This window comes from Rutilus rutilus, assembly GCF_951802725.1.
Source record: "Rutilus rutilus genome assembly, chromosome: 7".
NCBI lineage: Eukaryota > Metazoa > Chordata > Actinopteri > Cypriniformes > Leuciscidae > Rutilus > Rutilus rutilus.
The window spans coordinates 12254755-12281484 of record NC_140221.1 but is presented as its reverse complement, the minus strand read 5'-3'; the positions used below and the strand labels follow the sequence as shown (position 1 = coordinate 12281484).

At 38.2% G+C, this 26730-nt stretch overlaps 1 protein-coding gene across 1 annotated transcript in view; it reads left to right on the top strand.

The window, feature by feature from the left end:
* taf6 (TAF6 RNA polymerase II, TATA box binding protein (TBP)-associated factor) overlaps window positions 1-26730 on the top strand; it is a 43584-nt gene that overhangs the window by 11616 nt on the left and 5238 nt on the right. Inside the window, exons 9-14 of the mRNA XM_084414860.1 lie at window positions 6416-6517; window positions 6879-7061; window positions 7229-7303; window positions 18430-18555; window positions 19368-19541; window positions 19666-19857. Coding sequence (XP_084270986.1) covers window positions 6416-6517; window positions 6879-7061; window positions 7229-7303; window positions 18430-18555; window positions 19368-19541; window positions 19666-19857 — 852 coding nt within the window. The remainder of the gene's footprint in view (window positions 1-6415; window positions 6518-6878; window positions 7062-7228; window positions 7304-18429; window positions 18556-19367; window positions 19542-19665; window positions 19858-26730) is intronic.

Below are 26730 nucleotides of genomic sequence, written 5' to 3'. Positions count from 1 at the left end.
GTCGCGGTTGTCCAAAGTGGAAACATTAAATGTCATTACGAAGCTAAACATAGACACTTAGAAGAAACTTATCCTCAGCAGTCCGAGGTAAGGGCGCAGAAAACAAATGAGCTCAAAGCCCAGTATGAGCGATCTAAGTTACACGGGTCGTCCTCTCTCACTCATTCGCCGCCCAACATCGAGCATATGAGTGTTCACTGAGAATACAGTGAATTTTAGACAATTTTATTTAAATTTCATAAGAGGTTATTTACATTTTTATGGACTACAAAATAAGAGATAAAGGGTTTCTTGCACTTTTTCATTTTTCCAACACTGGTGGCACTATTTTTTGCATGTGTTTCTGAATGATATTGCTGATTATCTTTACCAATGCAACTTGAAGCACAGAAGAGAGCAGTGTTCAACATTAGATACATTTAGTTAAGTAGAGACAATACAAGGAGGTTTGCGTTGATTGTGATTGTTAATCTCAGTTCAGCCGAAAAAAGCACTTTAGTTTCCCTTTTAAGTTGTTAATGTTGAAATTAATGTATGTTTAGTGCAGATTTAGAGATGAAGGCATTTTGCACAGTTTCCTTTATCATATTTTTGTCAGACATTGTTACTGGTTGAATTCAGATATTTTGTACCAAATCAACTTAAAGGACATAACAGAACAGCATTAAAAATAGATCAGTTTTGTGAAGGATTACTTATGGCTGCTTATACATATGAAAAGACATGTTTATCCATAACATTATATTTTGTTCAATAAAAAAAAAAATGTTATCTACACTCATTTCTTTAGTCTGGTAAAACCCATCAATTCATATTTTTAGGTATATAATTGTCCGGACCTCGACTGGTGAGGAGGGTTCATTTACTGGACCTCAAGCAATTTTAGTTGAAGACCCCTGGTCCAGATAAACTCGCGCTGTGTGATTGACAGCTTGGGCGATTGGAAAGGGATTGTTCTTTGATCGCTTTCTGTATATATTAATCACAGTTTAAGTTTTTTCATCCTACTAAGAGAAACAATGTGAAGTTGATCGTTTAGTCACTGGCTTGATTTACTGATGCATAAACAGTATTGAACGACTTTGAGAGAAAGATTATCTGTCTGAACTTGAACAATTACACATCAGAAATTCACATAACCCACTGGTTCTTTAGAGGCTTGGATGAAGGAACTAAAAAAATACTTTTGTGTTCATTTGTACATCCAAACACTGAGCAACTGCCATGCTTCACTCGTTTGCAAGCCATGATGTCTCTCGAGGAAAAACCAATATCGCGCTTGCGCAGCTCATTTTCTCATGGGCGGGCCAAATTCTTTTTGCGGGGAAAGAAGAGAAAGGGGAGGTGACCTTTCCCCTTATGACGACATAAGGGGAAGATTTCTAGATTCGCCCGTCTGAGCTTTCATTTTCTCAAAAATACCCAGGGCTTGGTTTACACCCATCAAAACGTCTAGCCACTGGGGGACCATAGGCAGGCTAGGGAAACTCATATTAATGTTAAAAAACCTCATAAACGTGCTGCTGGCTTATAGCAAATAGTTGTCATCATAAAATACTGAACATTTTTCTATTTATCTATTAGTCTACATTTACATTGCCTAATTTTGAAAAAAATTTTGTCCTGTCCATTGCTATAGTTATCACTGTGTTAATCATTACAATTTTGAGAGTATATCCCGCATTTAAATATGGATGTCATTCCCGAAACTTTGCAGTGTGTATGTGACTGTTGGTTCTCTTAGCAGCATGAAAAGCAAAACTTTTATTAAAATTATGAATTATGAATGACTATATGTTCTCTGTGAAAAGTGCTCTGTATATACAGTACTAGGCATAAATGAGTACAATGAGTACCCCTGAAATGTAACTAATTCAGCAGTTACTCTTTACATAGAAGACATATTAGGGTTCTTTGAATATATAATGTTCCAGCAAGTCTGCTTGATTAATTACCAAAGAAGCATGTCAATATTAATCAGTAAAATAAGATTTTCTTATAACAGTGATAAAATGTTGTAGCAAAAATGAATTTGAAATGAAAACCTCCTGAAAGTTTCCTAAACCTCCTAAAAAATTAAATAAAAACTTTCTGGTACAAAGTTAAAGGCACAATATGTAAGATTTTTGTATTAAAATATCCCCCAAAAAACACTAAAACAATGTTATAGATTTGATTATATAGTTGACCTGTGTATTTACATTATCCTAAATGTTTCCAACATTCACTGCTTTTATGTGCATCCTCATAATGCAATTATAATGGGATTTTGGCAATATTGCGATTAAACTTTACCTCATGTAAACGCAATACTTTGATCAAACCAATGCGATTAAGCTCATAATCGTAATAACCATATTCGCATTAAACTATGTGGAGTATGCCGATTTTAATTGCAATAAACAGGCATGTAAACACCTTAATCTCATTATTACCGCTCTGACCAAAGTGCGCATGTGCTCGGTTACTTCAAGAATGAACTCCGTGACATTATTGTGAATTTTTCTCTTCTCCAAATCGACCAAACTCTGTCGCCACAACTCGCTGCGCAGTCTCTGCTCCGTATTTTCATCCAGACAGCACAAAGAACACAACGGCAGTGTGGGCAAACCCGGCATTGCGATGTTCATCACGGCGCTGAATAATATCCATAAAAATGTATTTTGAATTTGATATGAGTAGATTAAACAATGACCGGTAACATGCATACTATACTGTATGCCTATCTGAGTGTGGTATAACCATACTTGATAGCGAATAATCAGAAAATATAAAAAAAATTGCATGTAACTGGAGTGAAGAGTTCTGCTCTTGTCATGTAAACATCTTTGGTTAGTTCAACCAAAAATGAAAATTCTGTCATTAATTACTCACCCTCATGTCGTTCATCTTCGGAACACAAATGAACATATTTTTGATGAAATCTTGGAGCTTTCTGTCCTTCCATTGACAGCAACATCATTGCAACTTTCAAGGCCCAGAAAGGTGGTAAAAACATCATTAAAGGTGCCCTAGAATTTGAAATTGAATTTATCTTGGCATAGTTAAATAATAAGAGTTCAGTACATGGACATGACATACAGTGAGTCTCAAACACCATTGTTTTCTCCTTATTTAAATCTCGTTTTTGAAAAACACCCCTGAAAAATAGGCGAATCTCCACATAACACCGACTGTGACGCAACAGTCGGGATCATTAATATGTACGGCTCCAAAAATGTGCATATGCCAGCCTATGTTCAAGGCCAGGCGGAACTGCGCAGCCAAATCATCGTCCGAATCATTTTTCTTCGAGAGACATCATGGCTTGCAAACGCGCGAAACATGGCAGTTGCTCAGTGTTTGGATGTACAAATGAACACAAAGGTATTTTTTTAGTTCCTTCATCCGAGCCTCTGAAGAAGCAGTGGGTTATGTGAATGTCTGATGTGTAATTGTTCAAGTTCAGACAGATAATCTTTCTCTCAAAGTCGTTCAATACTGTTTATGCATCAGTAAATCAAGCCAGTGACTAAACGATCAACTTCACGTCGTTTCTCTTAGTAGGATGAAAATAATCTTACTTAAACTGTGATTAATATACAGATAGCGATCAAAGAACAATCCCTTTCCAGTTGCCCAAGCTGTCAATCACACAGTGCGAGAATATCTGGACACTTGCCAAATCTCGTTATGAAATCAATGACGCTGTTACACTGCACAACGAAGCTCTAACTGTACGTACATCATGTTTGCATTGGTGAAATCATTAGTGAGAGTGCAGAAACTGCGTTGCAATGATAAGATCTTCATTCACGTGATCAACAGGCTTACACTGAAGTCTCACAGCAGCCAATCACAGCAGTGGGCGTTTACACTGAAGTCTTACAGCAGACACGCCCCTTCAAACAGAGTGTTTAAAAATCAGCCTAAAATCAGGCTAGGAAAAATGCCTTTTATTTCTAACATACTAACATTATAAGGGCACCCCAGGAAACATTCTAAAATAATAAAATAATCCATGCAAGGGCACCTTTAAAATAGTCCATGTGACTACAGTAGTTCAACCTTAATATTAGAATACTAGTAATAGTAGAATACTTTATTCAACAATCTCTTCTCTTCCATGTCATTCTACTACACTGTTGACATAGTGTAAACAGTGCAGCGCTTCTAGGTTCTACGTCAGAACGACATAGAATTTTCATTTTTGGGTGAACTAACCCTTTAAGACCTTAATCTAATTACAAATAATCACATTATTGGTGCACTTGTAAACTTTGTCAATGGGTCTCATTCACTAAGCATGCATATGCACAAATCTGTGTGTGAAATGTGCGTACAAACTATTTTAAGGACAATTCACGATTCACCAAAACTTTCGCAATAAAATGTATTCTAAATGTACGAAAAAATATAGGATCGGACGGGAGCTCGTCTGCAAACAGTGGCAAGTTTTACGAGAGTAACGAAAGGCTGTAAGGAAAGCGTTTGCGGAAAGCCCTTATATGGATATGGTTTGGGCGTGTTTTATCCAAATGGCTAACCTTGTGCATTCTCATTTAGAATACTCCAAATTCACTAACATCAGAACGATGTTAAGAACAAATTCATGTGCATGTGAATGTGTTGTGAATTAGGCGGAGGTTTTTCGTGAGAAGTTCTCCTGTGCGTACAAATACGAAATAATCCACGCAATTATTAGTGAATGAGACCCAATGTTTAAATCCAGAGAAATCAGCTATTTTAACCAGCGTAACTGCTTGTGTCTTTGTATCGCCTGTCAATGACGTCAATCTCATGTTAATCTAGGGATCTGTCACGTCACATTTACAAGCGCCAAAACGGTGTTTATTGTTTGAATTTCGTAATTAAATTGACAGAATCTGAGAGCTGAGAATTTGTTTCATATCAGTAGTAACCTTCTATGTCTTGTCTGTCGGTGTCAGTGTCCTCTTTGCTTCGCGATTTTTCTTTGCATGAGAAAATGGATGTGTGGCGTGAGAGTGTGTAAAAAGTGACAATTGCGTGAGTCTCACGGTGAGTTGGCAGCCCTGTGGATTCAGTTTGTAAATGTTTTTGGTGGTTGTGCTTGTGCGGTCTTGTTCATTTGCCTTGTTGTTTGTGTATCTCTATGGCAAACGCTGAGCCCATTCGGAACTACGGGAGCCCAGAGGGGAGTGTCGGCGGATGTTAAAGAGAAAACCGATTTTCATTCAAACAAGTTGACGTAAACTACACATTCGAGTTAATCGATAAAATCAATATATATCCCAGCCCTACCGCCCGCAGTTCCGACTGATGACCAGAATCTTTTATTGCTGGGGCCGCTCCATCTTTCAGTTTCAAACGATCTGCAAATCCAGCGTTGAACTGGGCCTTGTTTATTAAACATTCGTCACCGAAATGCCGGGAACAAACAAACACACCTGCACAACTCCGTTGCTGCCCTGGAAAAACAAACTGCATCCACTGTTCCCTTACGCTGGGTTCTTTGGGAAGCTGAACAAGGTTATCTTTCCCTCACAACCAAAAACACACTTCTTTGGTGCCATTGTTGATTTCGTGGTCTAAAAACAAAATGACAAATCTTTCTCAAGCAAGACCTGAGCTGCCAACAACTTCTGTAACCTGAACGAAGCACGTCGATGGGCGTACTCTTGCTCTCGCTCTGGTTGATGTGTGCACGCGCTCTTCCGGGAGAATTGTCTATACAAGGAATTCCGTCCTTTATGATGTCATACAGGGCCATACTCAAAAAAAAAATCAGAAACTTACCCTGAAGGGGTGTATTTGGCACATCCAACTCGTTTTTTGTAACAACACTCCCAGTCAAACATCAGGACAGTAGGAGGTAATCTTCCAGGAGTTAGATGTGAAAATTTGTTGTGAACTTGTACACTCAATGCCAATAAGGGTCAGAGTAGCATACTTAAAGTTATGTAGGTCATACTATGTAATAGAATATTGAAAATATAGAAAATGCTCCCTTTATAATCAGTAAAAAAGTTGTCACTCATTTCAGTTAAGCGAAATCTCATAGACTTCTGCTGCTCACCTTAGAAAACTTCCTTTATAATTAATTTGTCCACCAAATAATGATTCATGAGCATGCAGGACTTGGCACTAAACAAAAACTTAAACACTACTGATTGCCATTGAATTCAAGAGATCAACAGACATTTCTGTGATTGACTACATTGCTCAACGCTGCAAAAACACGCTGCAAAGAAACCTTTGACGTTCTCTAGAGCACGAACACAGATTTGCACTGAAGAGTTTGTTCCTATGTTTCGCCAATATGCTGTTATTATAGTTTAAACTGAGGGTGCTCTTGCTTTCATTTGAGGGTGTTTAGCACCTGTAGAATCGGGCCTGTGTTCCTTCCTCTATATGGGTGTCACAGGAGTAAGTGTTTTCTCTTTCTCTTTTTCAGGTGCGTGTAAATGTTGTTCAGAATAACCTGGCTTTGCTGATATACTTGATGAGGATGGTGAAGGCTTTAATGGACAATCCCACACTATATTTAGAGAAATATGTGAGTTATTCACACTACATACTAACAATAACATACACATATTTACTTCCCTTATGAAAAGCTACTTTTTTAAAGGGGTCATTTAGTTTTTTAACAAACCCCCGACCTTTAGAATTAAGATCCTTGATTTGTTTAGCTGCTATACCTTTAAGGTTTCCATGTAAACATGTTTTATGATTGGCTGACTTCTTTGGATGTACAATAAGACTATTTTTGGACTAGAAAGGAATTTTTTAGTTTTTAAACTTACTGTATGTTTTCATAGTATTAACTGTTTTATCTAAAAAATTCAAGGCAAATGCTATTTTTCTTAATGTGACTGCTTTAATAGAAACTCCCTTTGTTTTCTGCTGTCTTTCAGCTCCATGAATTGATCCCGGCAGTGGTGACGTGTATTGTCAGTAAGCAGTTATGTTTGAGGCCTGACGTGGACAATCACTGGGCTTTGCGAGACTTTGCTGCTCGGCTGATGGCTCAGAGCTGCAAGACTTTCAGCACAACCACCAACAACATCCAGTCTCGTATCACCAAGACCTTTACTAAGGTAGTAGACCCTGTGTGTTTGCGTGCTCACGTTGTGGCTGGTGTGTTTACAAACTATTATTTGTTTAATCCAATTGAAACAAATACAACTGACAAGCAAAAAAACTGAAATTAATCTAAGAAGCTTAAATTGTCCATCATTTTTATATGACTTTCTCTAATTGTCAGGCATTGTTGGATGATAGGACTCAGTGGACGACTCGTTATGGCTGCATTGCTGGACTTGCTGAACTTGGGCATGACGTGAGTTTCCTTCATTCACTGTCTACTATAACCATATTTAATGCTGTGGAAGCAAATTGATACTTAATGTATGTAATTTTTCTTCTGGTCTTAGATGCTAATTGGTCAGCATCCAAAATATTTATCTAAAATACCCAGTGTAGTAAACGCTTGTTGATCACATTACAGAGCAGCACTCATTAAGCCCATAATAGCTCTGTTATGCTATTTTAAAGGTTCTTAATTCGTTTTGGAGGTCTCCTACAATAGGTTTACATGCATCCAAGTAGAGCTTAAATCGGGCCCAACAAATCAAGCCCGACCCTACCCGAGCCCTGAGCACATTGTGTCCGAGCCCGGCCCGACCCGACACGTTCACTGTAATTATGAGCCCGAGCCCGATTTAAACCCGACCATTTTTAATATGTGGGCCGTTATAACCAGGGGCGGCGCCAGAATTGTTTTTTAACGCAGGTGCTGCTGTGCTAGATCATTTAGGCTACAGGGGGAGCTGCGCAGTTATATTTATTATATAAATACTATTAATAAATGAGCAAAAATTAGCCACTCAATATTCAATTATTTTAATTATCACAATTAAAGTTTTAATTTTATTAAATTGAACAAGCACAACATTCAGCATTCAATCAAATATTCTTAAAGATTAATTATTATTAATAATGTTACTTCAACATATTGTTATTTCAACATAATATGTGTGTGAGCAACAAGCAAGATGTGCATTTGTAAATTCGGTGACAGCATGTGTTACGAGTTTCAAATGGTGTAAGTGACCGCGGCGCGCCGGCGACTCCATGTCATGATTATATTGTCTGCTATATTGCTTTTATGTATTAAATCCAGGCAATTGGGTGATGAAAAATGTATTAAAATTAAGATAGAATTTATACTAAACGAAATTCACTTTAAAGAAAAGCTTTCTTCAAAACAAAACTTAACAAACTTGAAACTATGTGCTTATTTAATGGCTAAAACACGTAGGCTACTACAGACTCTTTTTTTGTACAAATTGCAGCACATTCATTTAATTCAGAATTTTGCACATGTAAGTTGAAAGGCATTTGTTTGTGCATAGTAAAACATATCTGTAACATTTATCAAGTTCATAATTGTGCGTGCATTCATTAATTATTATCTTAATGAATAATGCGACAAGGAAGAAGCATGTAAACTGCGTTGTTTGTTTATTCAGAAATAGTTGAATGGATTGGAAAAGTAACAAAAGAGGATATTGAGGCCTGAGGCTGACTACTATAATAATTTCTGTCATGGCAAGACTGCTTCATGTGTCTGTTCATCGTCGAAGTCCCCGTTTTTTTGCTGTCATAGGTGAGCAGCGTGCCGCATTTAATGCACGAGACAAAGCCAACACATATGTTGTCACTCCCCACGACTAGTTTAAAATGTTAAATTTTCCTCCAAACTTGCTCAAAGTTAATTCTCCTGTTTAAATTTTTTTCTTTGCTTCTTCAAGCTCCATGTCGCACTTAGAATAGCAACAGAATAGCCTACAGCACGCACAGCAGGTGTGATGCGTCACGTGACGCGTGCGAGACTGCGAGTGGACGAGATGCTGCACATGACACGTGACGTGCTTTATCAAGGGCCCGACCCGGCCCGAGGACAGTGGCGGGAAATATCGGCGGGCCGGGTCGAGTCCGGGCTCGGGCTTGGGCAGAGAATTTAAGCTCTACATCCAAGGTCAAAAACCACTTTAATTTTCTCATTAAATACATTGTACAACACCTCATTTCTATGAACGATTGCGTTGGTTTTTCCGTATCAATTCCAGCGTGAGTCCTCATCCTTTTGAAGTGCATGCAAAGTGGATTTGCAGCACTGAAAACAGCATATTCTCGACATGTTGACAACACAAACCAAACTCTTCCAGGTTACAACTAAAGTGTTGGCTGACATTATGAAGTTTTGTTATATTGCTACGTAGGTATGTAACAGGAAGTGAGACTGGAATTGCTAACGACTCATTTCAGCAGTTTAGGAGACAATAACTTTATTTGTCGTGCACTTTGATCTATAAAACTTTGCAAAACATTTTACATTCAGAAACCGCTATATTACACTCTGCATGAAAGGTAATTTTCAAAAAAGAATAATCAGGGCACTTTGTCAAGATGTCAAGATTGACACTTAAAGGTATAGCGGAGGATTTTCCCGAATTTTAAAAAAGAACCGCCCTCTCCACTTTTTGAAAAAATGCACATGCGCAACACTCTACCTGCTCCCGAGAGGGAACGCCTATTAAACGTGTGCACGAGAGAGCATGCACGAGCTAATCATAGCTTACATTAACTTTTACTAGCAGTGATTTTAAATGGATTTCTCCAAATAGCATGCCAAACTTTACCTGTCAAGTAGAAACTTCGCGACTGAGGCATCAGTGGGATGCCCAACCTGTGTTTTGAGCGCACGCCATCGTGTGAATCGTGTGCACGAGCACGTACGACGGCCTTACGTAAACATATCACCAGAATGATTGACACTTAGGAGGACCAATAGTCTTGATGATCCACCCGGAAAAAGAAAATCCTCCGCTATACCTTTAATGAATAATGAATTTGCTTACTATGCCTTACTGTTTTAATAAGCAGTAAGGCATTTGAGGCATGCTTTTTTGTGAATATAGTCCCAACCTTGCGTTGTTCCTAACAGTGCCACTATATTCAACAACCTCATGTACCATATTGCTTAGTTATAACTGGGTGTCTGCGGGTCTTTAAAAAGTCTTAAAATGTCTTAAAGGGATAGTTCACCCAAAAATGAAAATTAGCCCATGATTTACTCACCCTGAAGCCATTCTAGGTGTATATGTCATTCTTCTTTCAGATGAATACAAGTGGAGTTATATAAAAAAAAAATCTGCCTCTTCCAAGCTTTATAATGGGAGTCAATGGGTATATTTTTTGGAAGTCCATCAAAGTGCATCCATCCATGATAAAAGTGCTCCACAGGTCTCTGGTGGGTTAATAAAGGCCTTCTGAAGTGAAGCTATGCTTTCGTGTAAGAAAAATATCCATATTCAAAACTTTATCGACTAAAATAACTAGCTTCCGGCAGACGGCCGTACACAAGTCGACTAAGGCCAGTCAAACCCGCCAGAGCCCTGTGGAGCACTTTTATCATGGATGGATGCGCTTTGATGGACTTCCAAAAAATATACCCATTTACTCCCATTATAAAGTTTGAAAGAGCCAGGACATTTTTTAAAGGCATACTATGCGGTTTCCGTTTTTGTCAAACAGAGACCCCTAGAGTCACTGTGGAGAACTTGTATTTAACGTTACTGTTGTAAATACCACTCACGCAGAGCCATCTCTGCACTCAGCATCGCTGTTGCATCCTTTGCTGCTTTTTAGCTCTCGCCAACGAGTGAAAGCCTAACCGAGTGGTACTCTTGTCTGGTTCCTCACTCGGCCAGTTTCTCGTTTTCTTTTCCTTGACTCTTCCGACCGCGTTTTCTTCGTCGTATTGCTTCATATGTTGTTGATGTATGTGACGTTGTGCCGTAAAGCAAGTCGTGATTCTCGCGAGATTTGGCGCGGCACCACCTCTTAAACCTGCATTGCTGGTTTTGCCATCGGTGTCCCCCCCCCCGCTTTGCTATCGGGGTGATTCGCCCTACTGATTCGTTTACCATCGAAACGAATTCAAAGCTGTTATATTAAGGTTCAAATCTTGCATTGTGTGTCTTTAATATAACTCCGATTGTATTTGTCTGAAAGAAGAATGTCATGTGCACCTGGGATGGCTTCAGGGTGAGTAAATCATGGGCTAATTTTCATTTTTGGCTGAACTATCCCTTTAAATTTGTTGATGTAAAAATAAGGCATTAATTAGCATTTAAATGTCTTAAATCCACGTTTTGAAGGCCATAAAATGCAACCGAACAGTCACCGCAGTGACGATTAACATTTTATTGTTACTTGTTGCTTTCTGAAATCTTACAGCCGTGTCAATACGTTGCTCCATGACTGCTTAAAGCCCATGTTGCAGGTTAGAGTACCCAGTAAGCCAATGTATAGAAAAATAATGTAGGAACTAGATTTAAATATAAACATATACTTATAAAACGCTATTTAGGCTTCTGGAGTCGTTTTTGTGAGAGAATTTTACTTCCGCATTTGAAAACCGCCGAACCGGAAGTGACGTAACATGAGGGAGAGCGGTCAAAGTAAACGGATCGCAATGACAGCTCGGAAAGCTGGGGGAATTGTAGCCTAAATGTTTACTCGTATGATATATATAATTCATATATAATTGATATATATGATGATATCATATAATTATGAGCCTGATATGAAGCCAAGTGAGCAGGACAGGCCAGGGTTAGACAGAACAATGGTGAGTTGTGGTGTGAGGAGAACAGGGCGAGAGAACAGTGTTAGCTTATAGATGTATTCACGTTAGCCGACGATATGTACAACACTATGCTCAGATCACAATACTGTACAGATTATTATCATCATGTATCAGGCAATAGCAAAGCTAGTACTTAGACCCTTACCTGCATGTGTTGTGTGTGTCAGCCATTAGGAGACAGTTTCCAGAGGAAGGAGGACTTTATAAAGGCTTTGAATTGACCCATTTGGTGACGATGAATAAAAAAAATTTATCACAATCACAACTGTCTTACTGTATAAAAACTTTATATGTAGAAACAGCCAACACAAACATTAAAGTCGGTTTGTACAGATTGAAAATGAATTATAGAACATAATATATTATATTTATAATAATAATAATAATAAGTGTCGGCTTCAGACTAATAACAAACACATAAATGCATTACATTACAAGTTTATGTAGGATATGTTAATGAATTAAATTAAGACGAGGCACATTTTGTAAAACAGATGTACAATAAGTGATCTCTGACGGATCCGTGAGCGTCATGTTTCCCACTGGCGGCCGAACCACAAGCTGACTGCTGTCAAAATTAATTCTGAATGTGCTGTACTCTTTAGATATTATTTGAAAATAACCCTTGTGTTTAAAATGTACAATATGCAGGAGTTGATCCTCAATACCCACTTTTGGCTGTGTTGTTCCTAACTTTGGATTTTTTTACCAATTGTAGCCTACTCAAACTTTTTAATAAAAAAAAAAAAACAGTGTGGCGCTTGTAACCTGTAAGTGCAGTCCTAATAGTATGCTTGTCCTCTCCCTGTCAATCTTCAAACAGTACATCCATGATTATTATACACAGAATTCCACAAATCCTATGTATGTGTACGTTTTGCACAAGGATACAGTGGGCTCAAGGGCTTGTTTCTTCCTTGCAAACTGAGGATGGAGGTGTGGAAGGACACTGGAATTTGTGAAAATGTCAACTGTTTAAAGCCTTTCTTTAAAGTGAATTTCGTTTTGTATAAATTGTATCTTAAAAAAAAAAAAGTATATATCAATATAATCATGGAGGCGCCCGCGCGGTCACTTGCATTGCACGTGAACTGGAGCGCATCTCATCCTAACTTAACGAAACTCAGGGTATGCCTCACACAGACATGAGAAATACATCAAATACACAAAGCTTGAAATGTATTTAAACGAAATAATTCAAAACGAAAAGAAAAAGGCTACTCTCTGATTATGTAATCCATTATGTGCATTTCTCTCGCGCGTTCACTATGAATATGGTGATCGTCAACTTCATCTTTGCAGCCGAGTCGACACTGTAAGAAAACACTAGTTTATTAATAAAAAATCAATGCACGCGTGTCACCGGATTTACAAATGCACATCTTGCTTGTTGCACGCACACATATTATGTCGAAATAACGAGATATTATGTTGAAATAACATTATTATTAATAATACATATTTTAGAATATTTGATTGAATGCTAAATGTTGCGCTTGTTCAATTTAATAAAATTAAAACTTTAATTGTGATCATTAAAATAATTGAATATTAAATATTTAGTGGCCAAGTTTTGCTAATTTATATATATATAATAAGTAGCGATAGTTCATTCTAAGTTTACTCAAGTGAAAGAATGTGACCAATAAACTTAGGCCTATAGCACTATGCATCATATTTTGAAAAAGAAGTAGATTATCTTAATATCAAAACCTTAAATTTTCTCTGGACTCGATGATAAATACATGTCTGACCGTTGGAACGAAAAAAAAAAAAACATTCATGACGATTTATGGTGATTTTATTTCCGTTAGACCTTTGCCTACATTGACGCTGATGCATTAAAGAGGAGGGGCTCCCCTGTTCCAAGATGGCGGCTCTATTGACGCATTCGTTCCAATGAACTGCCGTATACAAGGCGACATCTAGTGTTTATATCTATGCTCCGCACTAAGCGAACGCAGAGCCGGCAAACGACTCCCTCATGTGACGTCATATGATGCGATGGTGAAAAAAAGCGTTTTTTCAACACGGTCAAGGAAACTGTCACGTTTTGTATTCAATTTGTGCCCTTATGTCTTGCAAAACAATTTTTAATCCTGCATTTACTTTTCATATGGTATTTTCATACAAGGTTATATTAATAAAAAAATAATAAAAAAAACTGCAACATGGGCTTTAAAGTAACTGACCCGTTTGACTAATAAAGAAACATGGGTGAATGAGAAAATAAAAGGCAAAACGTGCTTGATAAGTTAGTAAAATTGCAATTAACAGTGCAAGAGATCTGAATTCAGCACTCACATGCTGACGGGTTACACAACATACTCGAAGAGTGCGCACTGAAAGCCTTCTGAAAGCCAAGCCGACTTGATGAGTATTCATGTTAACACAGTCGGTCATGTCTTAAGTGAACGTAAACAATAGGGAGAAAATCGGATGCACGTCGGTCATTATATTGGATCTGTGCATTCAGCCTTAAAGTGACAGCAGCCTAAAACACAGGTCTGCTGCTCTGACATTGTAATCAAACAACAAAAGACAAAGAGAGAATCTCTCACTGCCTTGACCCAATAGCTTTTGTAGCATATTTAGTTCATACAGTGAGAGCTATGCAGTTGTTTTTTATTTATATTTGATGACTATTCAATTTCTGTAGTATTTCTTAAAGTGACAGCAGCCTAATACACAGGTCTGCTGCTGTCTGCCATTGCAATCAAACAACAAAAGACAAGGAGAGAATCACTCGCTGCCTTTGACCCAATAGCTTTTGTAGAATATTTAGTTAGTGAAAGCTATGCAGTTTTTTATTTATTTATATTTGATGACTATTCAATTTCTGTAGTATTTCTTACTTGAAAATAGGCTAGATGCATAAAAGCGAATTAAGACAAATATTTTACTCACCACAATTGAAGATCAACTTTGGTCAGAGTTGTGTAAAGACAGTTTATCTGCCACTATTAATGCACGGTATAGACTTATCCACTATAATTTCCTCCATAAGTTGTATTTAACTCCGGAGAAGATTCGTAAGTTCAAACCTGAGCTATCTGATGCATGCTTCCGCTGTACAATAGAGGTGGGCTCCTTCCTACACTGTACTTGGTTGTGTGTAAAAGTACGAGATTTCTGGATTGACTTTTGTAGTGTCTTGACTAAGATTACACAAATTTCATTACCGGTTGACCCAGAGTAGGCTTGTTGCGATAGTCGGTGTTACCGGTGATACACGGTGTTTAACCCACCTACCGGTCATAGCACTTGACCACCGGCACCGTCCCCATCGTGTTGAAGTTTTAGCCTATAGTAATAAAGCACTTAATTCAGTTAGTGACTACGTGCCTTCGTAATTTAGCGTAAGCGGAACGAGCGCCGCAGTAAAGCAGCAGGTGTCCGATTTCATTTATCATTTGAGGAGAGTGAGGCGAGCTAACTGGCAAAGGATGGCGGAAGATCTGGTTTCAAAGAGAAATGCAAACGTGAGTTTAATTTTTATATTAGTTTTTTTTTTTTTTGCACTTAAGTGTCCAGTGATTATTCGGGTAGGCTACCTTATTTAACTAAGTTTTTGATGTTCGTTCGTTTCATAATCGATGGTTGTGCGGTGTGTTTTTTTTTTTTTTTTTTTTTTTTTTTTTTTTTTGCTGAAAAAGGCAGGCACTTTATTTAACGAATAGTGATTTTTTAAAATATAATTTCTTGTTTGATACTTGCACGATGTGTGCAGTGGTTCGTTTTGTTAATAAATGCACTTTAAAGGTGTTTCATAAGTGCTTTTGTTTAGTTTTTACATGGTGTGTTAAGTTATTATTCATTTTGCAATAAAGATGTGTGTAATACAAGCAAGTGTCTTATTGTTTTGTGTATTTTTATTAAGAATAAAATAAATTAACCCATGATTAATTCAAACAAATGCTACTGAATTGCCGCTAATTAAAGTGAAAGTAAATTGAGACGTGTGCACGTCCGCATTTTCGGCCACCCGAAATCCCCGACACGCAACCCCGGTGACACCGGGATTACCGGTTTTTTTACACGTCGATTAACCGGTGGAAAAAATCCGTCACCGCAACATCCCTAACCCAGAGTTTTGTTTGCTGGGGAACTTCATGAAAATTGATAAAATATTAAACAGGTTTCAGAAACATTTTCTGGAGATAGCTCTGGCAGTGGCCAGAAAATGCATTGCTGTCTCATGGAAGTCTGATTCCCCTCTATCTATAACTAAGTGGTATTTAGAAATGAATAGATGTGTGCCTTTAGAAAAAATAACATATAGCCTTAGAAAGGGATACAATACCTTTATTAAAATCTGGCAACCCTATCTATATTATGTGGATAATGTGATATTAGAATGTGACTGACCTCGAAGACATTGTTACATTACATACAGTGAGGAAAATAAGTATTTGAACACCCTGCTATTTTGCAAGTTCTCCCACTTGGAAATCATGGAGGGGTCTGAAATTGTCATCGTAGGTGCATGTCCACTGTGAGAGACATAATCCAAAAAAAAAAATCCAGAAATCACAATATATGATTTTTTAACTATTTATTTGTATGATACAGCTGCAAATAAGTATTTGAACACCTGTCTATCAGCTAGAATTCTGACCCTCAAAGACCTGTTAGTCTGCCTTTAAAATGTCCACCTCCACTCCATTTATTATCCTAAATTAGATGCACCTGTTTGAGGTCGTTAGCTGCATAAAGACACCTGTCCACCCCATACAATCAGTAAGAATCCAACTACTAACATGGCCAAGACCAAAGAGCTGTCCAAAGACACTAGAGACAAAATTGTACACCTCCACAAGGCAGGAAAGGGCTACGGGGAAATTGCCAAGCAGCTTGGTGAAAAAAGGTCCACTGTTGGAACAATCATTAGAAAATGGAAGAAGCTAAACATGACTGTCAATCTCCCTCGGACTGGGGCTCCATGCAAGATCTTACCTCGTGGGGTCTCAATGATCCTAAGAAAGGTGAGAAATCAGCCCAGAACTACACGGGAGGAGCTGGTCAATGACCTGAAAAGAGCTGGGACCACCGTTTCCAAGGTTACTGTTGGTAATACACTAAGACGTCATGGTTTGAAATCATGCATGGCACGGAAGGTTCCCCTGCTTAAACCAGCACATGTCAAGGCCCGTCTTAAGTTTTCCAATGACCATTTGGATGATCCAGAGGAGTCATGGGAGAAAGTCATGTGGTCAGATGAGACCAAAATAGAACTTTTTGGTCATAATTCCACTAAACGTGTTTGGAGGAAGAAGAATGATGAGTACCATCCCAAGAACACCATCCCTACTGTGAAGCATGGGGGTGCTAGCATCATGCTTTGGGGGTGTTTTTCTACACATGGGACAGGGCGACTGCACTGTATTAAGGAGAGGATGACCGGGGCCATGTATTGCGAGATTTTGGGGAACAACCTCCTTCCCTCAGTTAGAGCATTGAAGATGGGTCGAGGCTGGGTCTTCCAACATGACAATGACCCGAAGCACACAGCCAGGATAGCCAAGGAGTGGCTCTGTAAGAAGCATATCAAGGTTCTGGCGTGGCCTAGCCAGTCTCCAGATCTAAACCCAATAGAGAATCTTTGGAGGGAGCTCAAACTCTGTGTTTCTCAGCGACAGCCCAGAAACCTGACTGATCTAGAGAAGATCTGTGTGGAGGAGTGGGCCAAAATCCCTCCTGCAGTGTGTGCAAACCTGGTGAAAAACTACAGGAAACGTTTGACCTCTGTAATTGCAAACAAAGGCTACTGTACCAAATATTAACATTGATTTTCTCAGGTGTTCAAATACTTATTTGCAGCTGTATCATACAAATAAATAGTTAAAAAATCATACATTGTGATTTCTGGATTTTTTTTTTTTGATTATGTCTCTCACAGTGGACATGCACCTACGATGACAATTTCAGACCCCTCCATGATTTCTAAGTGGGAGAACTTGCAAAATAGCAGGGTGTTCAAATACTTATTTTCCTCACTGTATCTATTGTAGAATATTGGAGCACCCTTTTGGGGAGGGGGAAGGGAGGGTATTTTTCTTTTCTTTATTCTACTTGTTCTTCTGTTTTTGTTTTTTGTTTTTGTAAACTGAAAAACTGAAAATAAAGTATTCCAAAAAAAGAAATATTTTACTCTTGTTATATTACTATTTATATCTGCAAATAATAATGTATTATTATTATTATTATTATTATTATGTTGTTATATAATTTCAGTGCTGTATTAATGTTACAAAATATACCAAAATTTGTTTGAATGTACATTTATAACACTATACATTGTGTTATAGTACCCTGTCATTAAATCTTCCAAAAAAAAAGAAAAGAAAAAAGTACTGCTGCAAGGGTGTTTCTAATACTGAGGGAGTGATTTATGATGTATTTAACACCTTTCTCTCTGACGGCCATGGTCTGTCTCTCTCTATATATTTTTATATCGGAAAGTCACAGAAAGGCAATAGTGGGTTTTTTTCTATCATCATTGGAGCAAATGGTAATGCTAAAATGACCTATGCTATGGTTTCCTATATACTTCTATAGACTCTGCTATAGTTCATTTAAAGCCAGACATGTCCAGGGTGATTTTGTGTGTTAAGGTCTTAAAAAGTATTAAATTGGAAGTGCTGATACCTGCATAACCCTGTATACATTTTTCAGTAAACTATTTTGAATCACTTCAGTGTGCTGATCATTCACTGAGAGTAAACTTAAATCTTTTACTTTTCATGTAGGTGATAAAGACATTGATCATCCCTCGTCTGTCTGTAGAGGGTGTTCGTATTAAAGCTGTGATGGATGGGCCAGTGGTATCTAACATTGATAAGATTGGAGCCGATCATGTCCAGAGTCTGTTACTTGTAAGTACCTTACAACAACACGGTCAGTCATTCTGATGAGCAGTCGTTCTAGTTCTGGTGCTGCAAAGTTTGTTCATATTAGTGTTGTTATTTATGCAAATAAATTTACATTTTAACCCCTTACTTACGTAGGTATTTTTAATGATTTAAATTTTTAAATAAATATTTTTATTGTTCATGCTTGAAATTTATGATTATTAGAAAGTATGTATGAAAGGTCATACAAAAAATAAAATAAAAATGGCATTTACAATCATGTCAATTGAAACTGAGAAAAAATTTGTGTTGATGCCTCAAAGCAATCAAAAGTTATGGCATTTAGAGCCATGGCGCCTTTTAATCAGAAGTCCAAAAACCTTTCCAAATAAGTGATATGATTGTTGTAAGAACTGCTTGCACTTGTAAACACAACAAACCAAAACAATAATTATGTAGAATAAATTACAAGTTATAAAATCTTGGTGGATGACAGATGATCTTCCAGTGCTATCTGTCTACCTCAATATTGTGTGCTCCTATTCTATGGCGCATGGTAAATATTAGACCTGTCAATCTGAGCAATCAATCCAATCCAAGCATTGCTGATTGGTCTCTACACATCATCCCTACCCACTATGTCCTAGACCAAGTTTACATTGATTGGACTTTGTGCTGGGACACATTCACACTCAGAACTAATAATACAAATGATAATAATAATAATATAATTATTTTTATTTTTATTAATGTTGTATAATTATATTGAATTAGATTTTCTTATTTTTGTTCCTATCTGGTTAAAAACAAAAGTACTTCTCTCTCGCTCTGTTTAGAAACATTGTGCAAGTGTGGTTGCTAAAACTAGGCCACTACCAGATGTGGTGGATCAATACAAGGCAGATTTTGGCTATCTGGGTACCATGCTCTGTTCACATGTGATCAAGGCCCGTGCACAGGCTTCCTTCCAGGCCCAAACTGTTAACAGAACCACACTCACTATCACACAGGTGAGTAAATCTGAAATAAAACTTTTGTCGAGCTGGTTTAAATCATAACCAGTAGTTCTCTTCTAAAAATACCTTATTAAAATCATTCAAATCAAACCTGAATGCTCACTCTGTCCCTCTGCAGCCACGGCCAACTCTGTCAATGTCTCAGAGTGGATTGTCAGCGTCAGGTGGTTCACGCACACCCAGCATCATTAAAGTACCCAGTTCGCTCACCCTCATGTCCACTCGCCCTGGAACGCCCACTCAGCCATCACCCCCAGCAACCAAGTATATTGTTATGGCAACAAGTGCAGGGGCTGCATCCACGCAGCAGGTAAGAGTTTTAAAGGAATTTGTGTCATGGTAGTTGAGCAAAAAAAGGTTTGCATATCCAAAACCCAAATTGGGCTCTGGTGCAGGACAAGAAGATAAACAATAAACTAACAAAGGATAAATAATGTCCGCACACTGAATATGCGGCCCCAAAAAAATTATTTACCAAAGAGCGCAACGTTTCGAATATGTTAGGTCTTCATCAGACACAGTACCCTTATGGAGTGAGATGCAACTCTTTCTAAGAACATTCAAGTCAAGTCAAGTCACCTTTATTTATACAGTGCTTTTTACAATTCAGATTGTTTCAAAGCAGCTATACAGTGATAACAGAAAGAATCTGCAATGAAGTTTGTTTTGGCTTTACAGCAGATCTAGAAGAAAACAGTGTCATAGTCCAGCTTAAAGGGCACCTATTATGCCCCTTTTTACAAGAAGTCTCTAATGTCCCCAGAGTGTGTATGTGAAGTTTTAGCTCAAAATACCCAACAGATCATTTTTTACAGCATTTTAAATTCTCACTTTTTGGGGCTGAGAAAAACGCGCTGTTTTAGTGTGTATCCCTTTAAATGCAAATGAGCTGCTGCTGCCGGCACAGAGGTCAGAGCCTCACGAGCTTGCGCTCAGTGGCAGGACAATCTCATCTCACGGAATGATAATATCTAAACAGAAACTCTCAGTAGCGGTGTTCATTTCAACCCAAATTTGGACAATAATGCCCACAGAGCCAGAGAATATATGTTGTATGGAGATAGAACATGTATAGTTTAGTTCAATTACGGTTATAACTTATTTTTCATCTTGCTTTTATCCACTATTAGTACAAGCCTGTTGTAGCAGACCACGTCTGAATGATGGCCAAAAATTGATGAGTTTTATGAAGTTTATTGTACATCACACAAAAGATGAAGTGTCAGTTTTACTCCAGAAAATCACCGTAAGAGCTGAACAAACACAGTATAAGAAGTGCGTATTAACCCTCTGAGCCCGAAGAACGTGCCGGTGCGTTCTGCTGGATTTTTTTTAACTTATGACCACGTAAACAACTTTAAATTCTTCGTCATTTTTGGCCATACATACAAGTCTTTATACATATCTATAAACTATAAAGGGTCTACTTTTATTTGTGTACACTCACAAAAACAACAAATCCTTGTGGTTTTGTAAAATAAAGAAAATAAACAGGGTGTGCTTTCAGCTGTTGCTGTCTCCACGAGAAACTTTCTGAAAGACCTCTGAATAATGAACTGAAACTCAGCGAATACTTATCACACGAACATAAAACGTCTAAAGAAAGTTTGAAATGTCTACTTTTAGATAAAACAAATATTCTCCTGCAATGTAATCTGTATGAAACTAAAGAGATGTACAGTTTCTCCTGGCTCAGCTAATTATCGTTAATGTGGTCACACCCACGTGCAGAGTGCGCTATTCATAAGATAATGTGTTGAGGCGATCTATTCGAAATGGTAAACACCCCCAACAGTGCCTTAAAATCATTAAGTTTCATCATAAGTTTTAACTTTCCTGCGCGTTTGGAAGATGACACGCTACACTGGTGAGGAAGCTCTTCAGCTGGTCCTGGATAGTGACGAAGAGATCGCATTTTCCTCAGAATAAGAGCGGGACTCATTTTCAGGGTTTCTGCGGGGCATTAAAAAGCTTTTAAGTCATTAAATGGATTTTGCGAAAATTTTGAAGAAAGTTTTATATTATCAATTTATTTGAATATAGCCTTCATAATTAATAATTTTTATTTGCTGTCACAAAATATGTACGCTAGTGTGATAAACACACAAATGAATAATATGAATGATATGATTATTCATTCATTACGCGGATGATAAACATTAGAATGAATCAGAGAAAAAATGTGTGATTAATCAAGTTAATTTTTTGAATCGATTGACAGCACTGTAATATCCGTGGTTAGTCATGGGTCATGTATGGCATTAAAAATGTAAAAAGTGGCATAAAAAAGGCATTAAAAAGCATTGAATTTAATTTGATTCACTACCGTTCAAAAGTTTGGTCTCAGTAAGAGTTAATTTTTTTTTTTTTTTTTTTTAAAGAAATTAATACTTTTAGTCAACGAGGATGCCTTATATTGATCAAAAGTAACAGTAAAGAAGACATTTATAATGTTAAAAAAAACTTTCTATTTCAGATAAATGTTTTTTTTAACTTTCAGTTCATCATTAATCAACTGTTTTCAACATTGATAATAATCAGAAATGTTTCTTGAGCACCAAATCATATTAGAATGATTTCTGAAGGATCATGTGACACTGTAGACTAGAGCAGGGGTGCCCAATCCTGCTCCTGCCGATCGACTGTCCTGCACAGTTCATCTCCAACCCTAATCAAACACACCTGACTTTAATTTTCAAGTGATCCTGAAGACGTTAATTGGTTGCTTCAGGTGTGTTTGATTAGGGTTGGAGATGAACTGTGCAGGACAGTCGATCGGCAGGAGCAGGATTGGGCACTCCTGTGCTGCGTTCCAGTCCACTTTTAGACACGCACTTGCGAACTTCCCTAAGCACTTCCCCTTGGGGGAATCCCTGCCGCCATTTTGAAGTGCGTTCCACTTCGTGAAGTGGACGAGGGAAGTTTATATGGACAGACCCTCGTTCCCTCGATTTTGACCGAGGGAGCGAGTCTGCTTCAACTGTACACTTCAGGCACCTATATGTCCCACAATGCAGTACGATTGTGACGTCACCACATATCTCATCTAATCACCACCACAACAGACAACTCTATGATATATTAATTAGTGGTGCTTTTTTAAAAGCATCACTATTGTTATTGCTCATACTTATTATTCTTCTTCTTCTTATTATTATTATTCCGCCCAAAGTTTGGCGCGTAACTCGCCCCGCACCGTTTGTCACAGACCCCTGAGTGAGGTGTCAAATCGACCGGCTCATTAAGGAGAGGTGTGCTATGACTTTTATAAGCGATCGGGGGTGCGGTGTTCGCCCCAGGGGCGAAAAAGCGGCCAAAAAAGTCCCATTGACTTAACATTGCAACGAACTTTGACCACACATAGCTCTGAGCGAGGATTTTGCAGAAACGTGTGATTTGCCACATTTGAAGAGGCTGACAGGCTCTGTAAGAACATACCTCACAATGGGGTAAAAGTTGCACCCCTGGGGGGCAGGAGATGCCCAAAGTTGCCCCATTGACTTACTATGGGGAAGGAACGTCCCGTGAAACACACATGCTTTTCCTACTATGGTAAATTGCATAGGGACTTTGTATTGAACGTAGCTCTGGATCACAGTGTCATAGAGACAAGGGGGAGGGCTCATTTTACTCAGATGACCAATCAGTCTCTCAGGATCATTGTGAAGCTATCAAGCCACGCCCTAGCAACCATTTAGAGCACCTTAGCAACAAGTCCCATTGACTTCCATTGAAAGAGTTCAAAGAGATATCTCCGGACTGAATTGTCATAGAAACATGGGGGTGGTCTCATTTGACTCGGGGCAGCAAACAGCCAATCATGAATCACCTCAACACTTCCAAGCCCCTCCCTAGCAACCATTGTCGAGGACCTTAGCAACCAAAATCCAAAGAGGGATATCTTCCATTCTGAATGTCACAGAGGCATGGGAGTTGGTTTATATCATTCATAGTGACAAGAAGCCTTTGGAGTTTCATGATTGGCAGCTGACATGCCACTCCCTAGCAACCAAACAGAGTACCCTAGCAACCAAAATCCAAAGAGTGATATCTTCCATTCTGAATGCCGCAGATGCATGGGAGTTGGTTTATATCATTCATACTGAAAAAGCAGCCTTTGGAGTTTCATCATAAGCAGCTGCCAAGCCACTCCATAGCAACCAAACAGAGTACCCTAGCAACTATTTAGCAAGACCTATATCTCTGTATCAGAGCATCGTATAGAGATGGGGGTTGGTTTATATAATTTATAGTGACAAGAAGCCTTTGGAGTTTCATGATTGGCAGCTGCCAAGCAACTCCCTAGCAACCAATTAGAGTACCTTAGCAACCAAAATCCAAAGAGGGATATCTTCCATTCTGAATGTCACATAGGCATGGGAGTTGGTTTATATCATTCATAGTAACAAAAAGCCTTTGCAGTTTCATCAATGGCAGCTGTCAAGCAACTCCATAGCAACCAAACAGATTACCCTAGCAACCAAAATTCAAAGAGGGATATCTTCCATTCTGAATGTCACAGAGGCATGGGAGTTGGTTTATGTCATTCATACTGACAAGAAGCCTTTGGTGTTTCATGATTGGCAGCTGCCAAGCCACTCCCTAGCAACCAAATAGAGTACCCTAGCAACCAAAATCCAAAGAGGGATATCTTCCATTCTGAATGTCACAGAGGCATGGGAGTTTGTTTATTTCATTCATAGTGAAAAGAAGCCATTGTAGTTTCATCATTGGCAGCTGCCAAGCAACTCCATAGCAACCAAACAGAGTACCCTAGCAACCAAAATCCAAACAGGGATATTTTCCATTCTGAATGTCACAGAGGCATGGGAGTTGGTTTATATCATTCGTATTGACAAGCAGCCTTTGAGTTTCATGATTGGCAGCTGCCAAGACATTCCCTAGCAACCAAACAGAGTACCCTAGTAACCAAAATCCAAAGAGGGGTATCTTCCATTCTGAATGTCACAGAGGCATGGGAGTTGGTTTATCTCATTCATAGTGACAAGAAGCCTTTGGAATTGCATCATTGGCAGCTGCCAAGTAACTACATAGCAACCAAACAGAGTACCCTAGCAACCAAAATCCAAAGAGGCATATCTTCCATTCTGAATGTCACAGAGGCATGGGAGTTGGATTATATCATTCATAGTGACAAGAAGCCTTTGGAATTTCATCATTGACAGCTGACAAGCCACTCGCTAGCAACCAAACAGAGTACCCTAGCAACCGTTTAGCAAAACGTATTTCTCTGCATCAGAACATCGTATAGAGATGGGAGTTGGTTTATATCATTCATACTGACAAGAAGCCTGTGCAGTTTCATCATTAGCAGCTGCCAAGCAACTCCATAGCAACCAAACAGAGTACCCTAGCAACCATTTTACAAGAACTACATCTCTGCATCAGAATATTGTATAGAGATGGGGGTTGCCTCATTAGTTTCAGTTGTAAAACAGTCTGTAAATATCACCATGGTAACTGTGTATTCACACCCTAGCAACCATTTAGAGCCACCTAGCAACCATATTGCAACATATAGAAGCCATATTTCAGCTCCACAACATCGTACAGACATGGTTGTTGGCTCGTATGCAATCATGTATAACACCCTAGCAACCGAGTGGCGAGTTTTGCCACTGCAAGCACCACTTCACATTTTCTTCAGGAAATGTACATTCTAGTTATATATATATTTTGTTTAAAACAACCCAAACACACATAAACATTTGGATGCTGCATTAAACTAATTCTTAAAGGAAAAAAAAAATGTAAATAATAAATCAACTCCACAGCTGATTCCAAGTGATCAAGGGCTTAGGACGTTCCAGTTCAGCCCATTGCAGTTTCCGCCAGTAGTGGGCACTCGCAATGACGTACATCCGAGTGAACGAGACGGAGGGAAGTTTGTGAGTGAAGGGCATGACAGTTTTGGACTGGAACGCAGCACTGGACTAGAGTAATGATGCTGAAAATTTTGATCACAGGAATAAATTGCATTTTAAAATACATTTAAATTGAAAACATGTATTTTAAATTGTAAAAAATTTATTTATTTTGGATCAAATAAATGCAGCCTTGGTGAGCAAAAAAAGAAAAAAAGTACAGATCTAAAACTTTTGAACGATAGTGTAGGTCTAAAGTTTTTAAGTAAAGTCTTTGTGTAAAGGAAATGTAAGTCAGATTACTTTTTTTTTTTTTTTTTGAATAAGCCAAAACAATACATTCAATCATTAAGTCTCCTCACATCCATTCTCTATAGTTCCCTATATCACAACCAAACTTTTCTGTTACAAAAGTTAAATGACTATATTGTTTTGTATGAAGGAATGATCAGGATGGTTTTCACATTGTTTTGAAGAAAAAACTTTTCGCAACAAGATCCAGTTTTGAAAAGCCTTGTGACCAAATGTTTACTATGTTTTATATGGCCTTATTTCAGTGACTTAATTTATTTTATTTTTTAACGTGTAACGTTATTTTCTCAAAACTACAAACTTTTATTTACATGTTGCTCACATATTACTGTAGCCCTGTTTGTGCTGAATACAGTGTAATCAGACTTTAGCCATTAATATGTTTTAAAGCAACTGAAAAAGGCACAAATGTCAGGGCATGTCAAAACCTCTTCAGGTCCCCAAAATGTCCTTAGGGCCCAGAGGGTTAAAGTGTCACTCCCTTTCATTATCATCAACATACACAGCGAATTAAACAGAAAAACTTGTTACAACTAACAGTAAACAAATATATACACAGCTTTTCAGGGGGTGCTTAATAAACTGGTAAACTTTATATCCGTAAAACGACTCAGATGAACTGTAATAAAGTTCGCGCCATTAACTGCCGTGATCAGTAACGTTAGGCCTATCAATCCGGAGACTGTAAGCTGGATCACGAACAGTTGGTACAGATCCATCCTCGAGTAACAACGAGAGTAAATGAAGACTGCTATGTTCATTCTTAAATCTTATAACAAAACACCTCAATCGCTTAGTAGACATTCTTGTCTACAGCTGCTCCGGCGTCAAAACAATGGCGGACTGTTTACTGTTTATTTTGATCATTATAGGGTGGTTGTGTACACACACTGCCAACACACATTTATGTTCAAACACCATGTAAAATTTAATTTTGCATTATAGGTGCCCTTTAAGTAAGTTCAGTGATGGTTCATTTTTGTTGT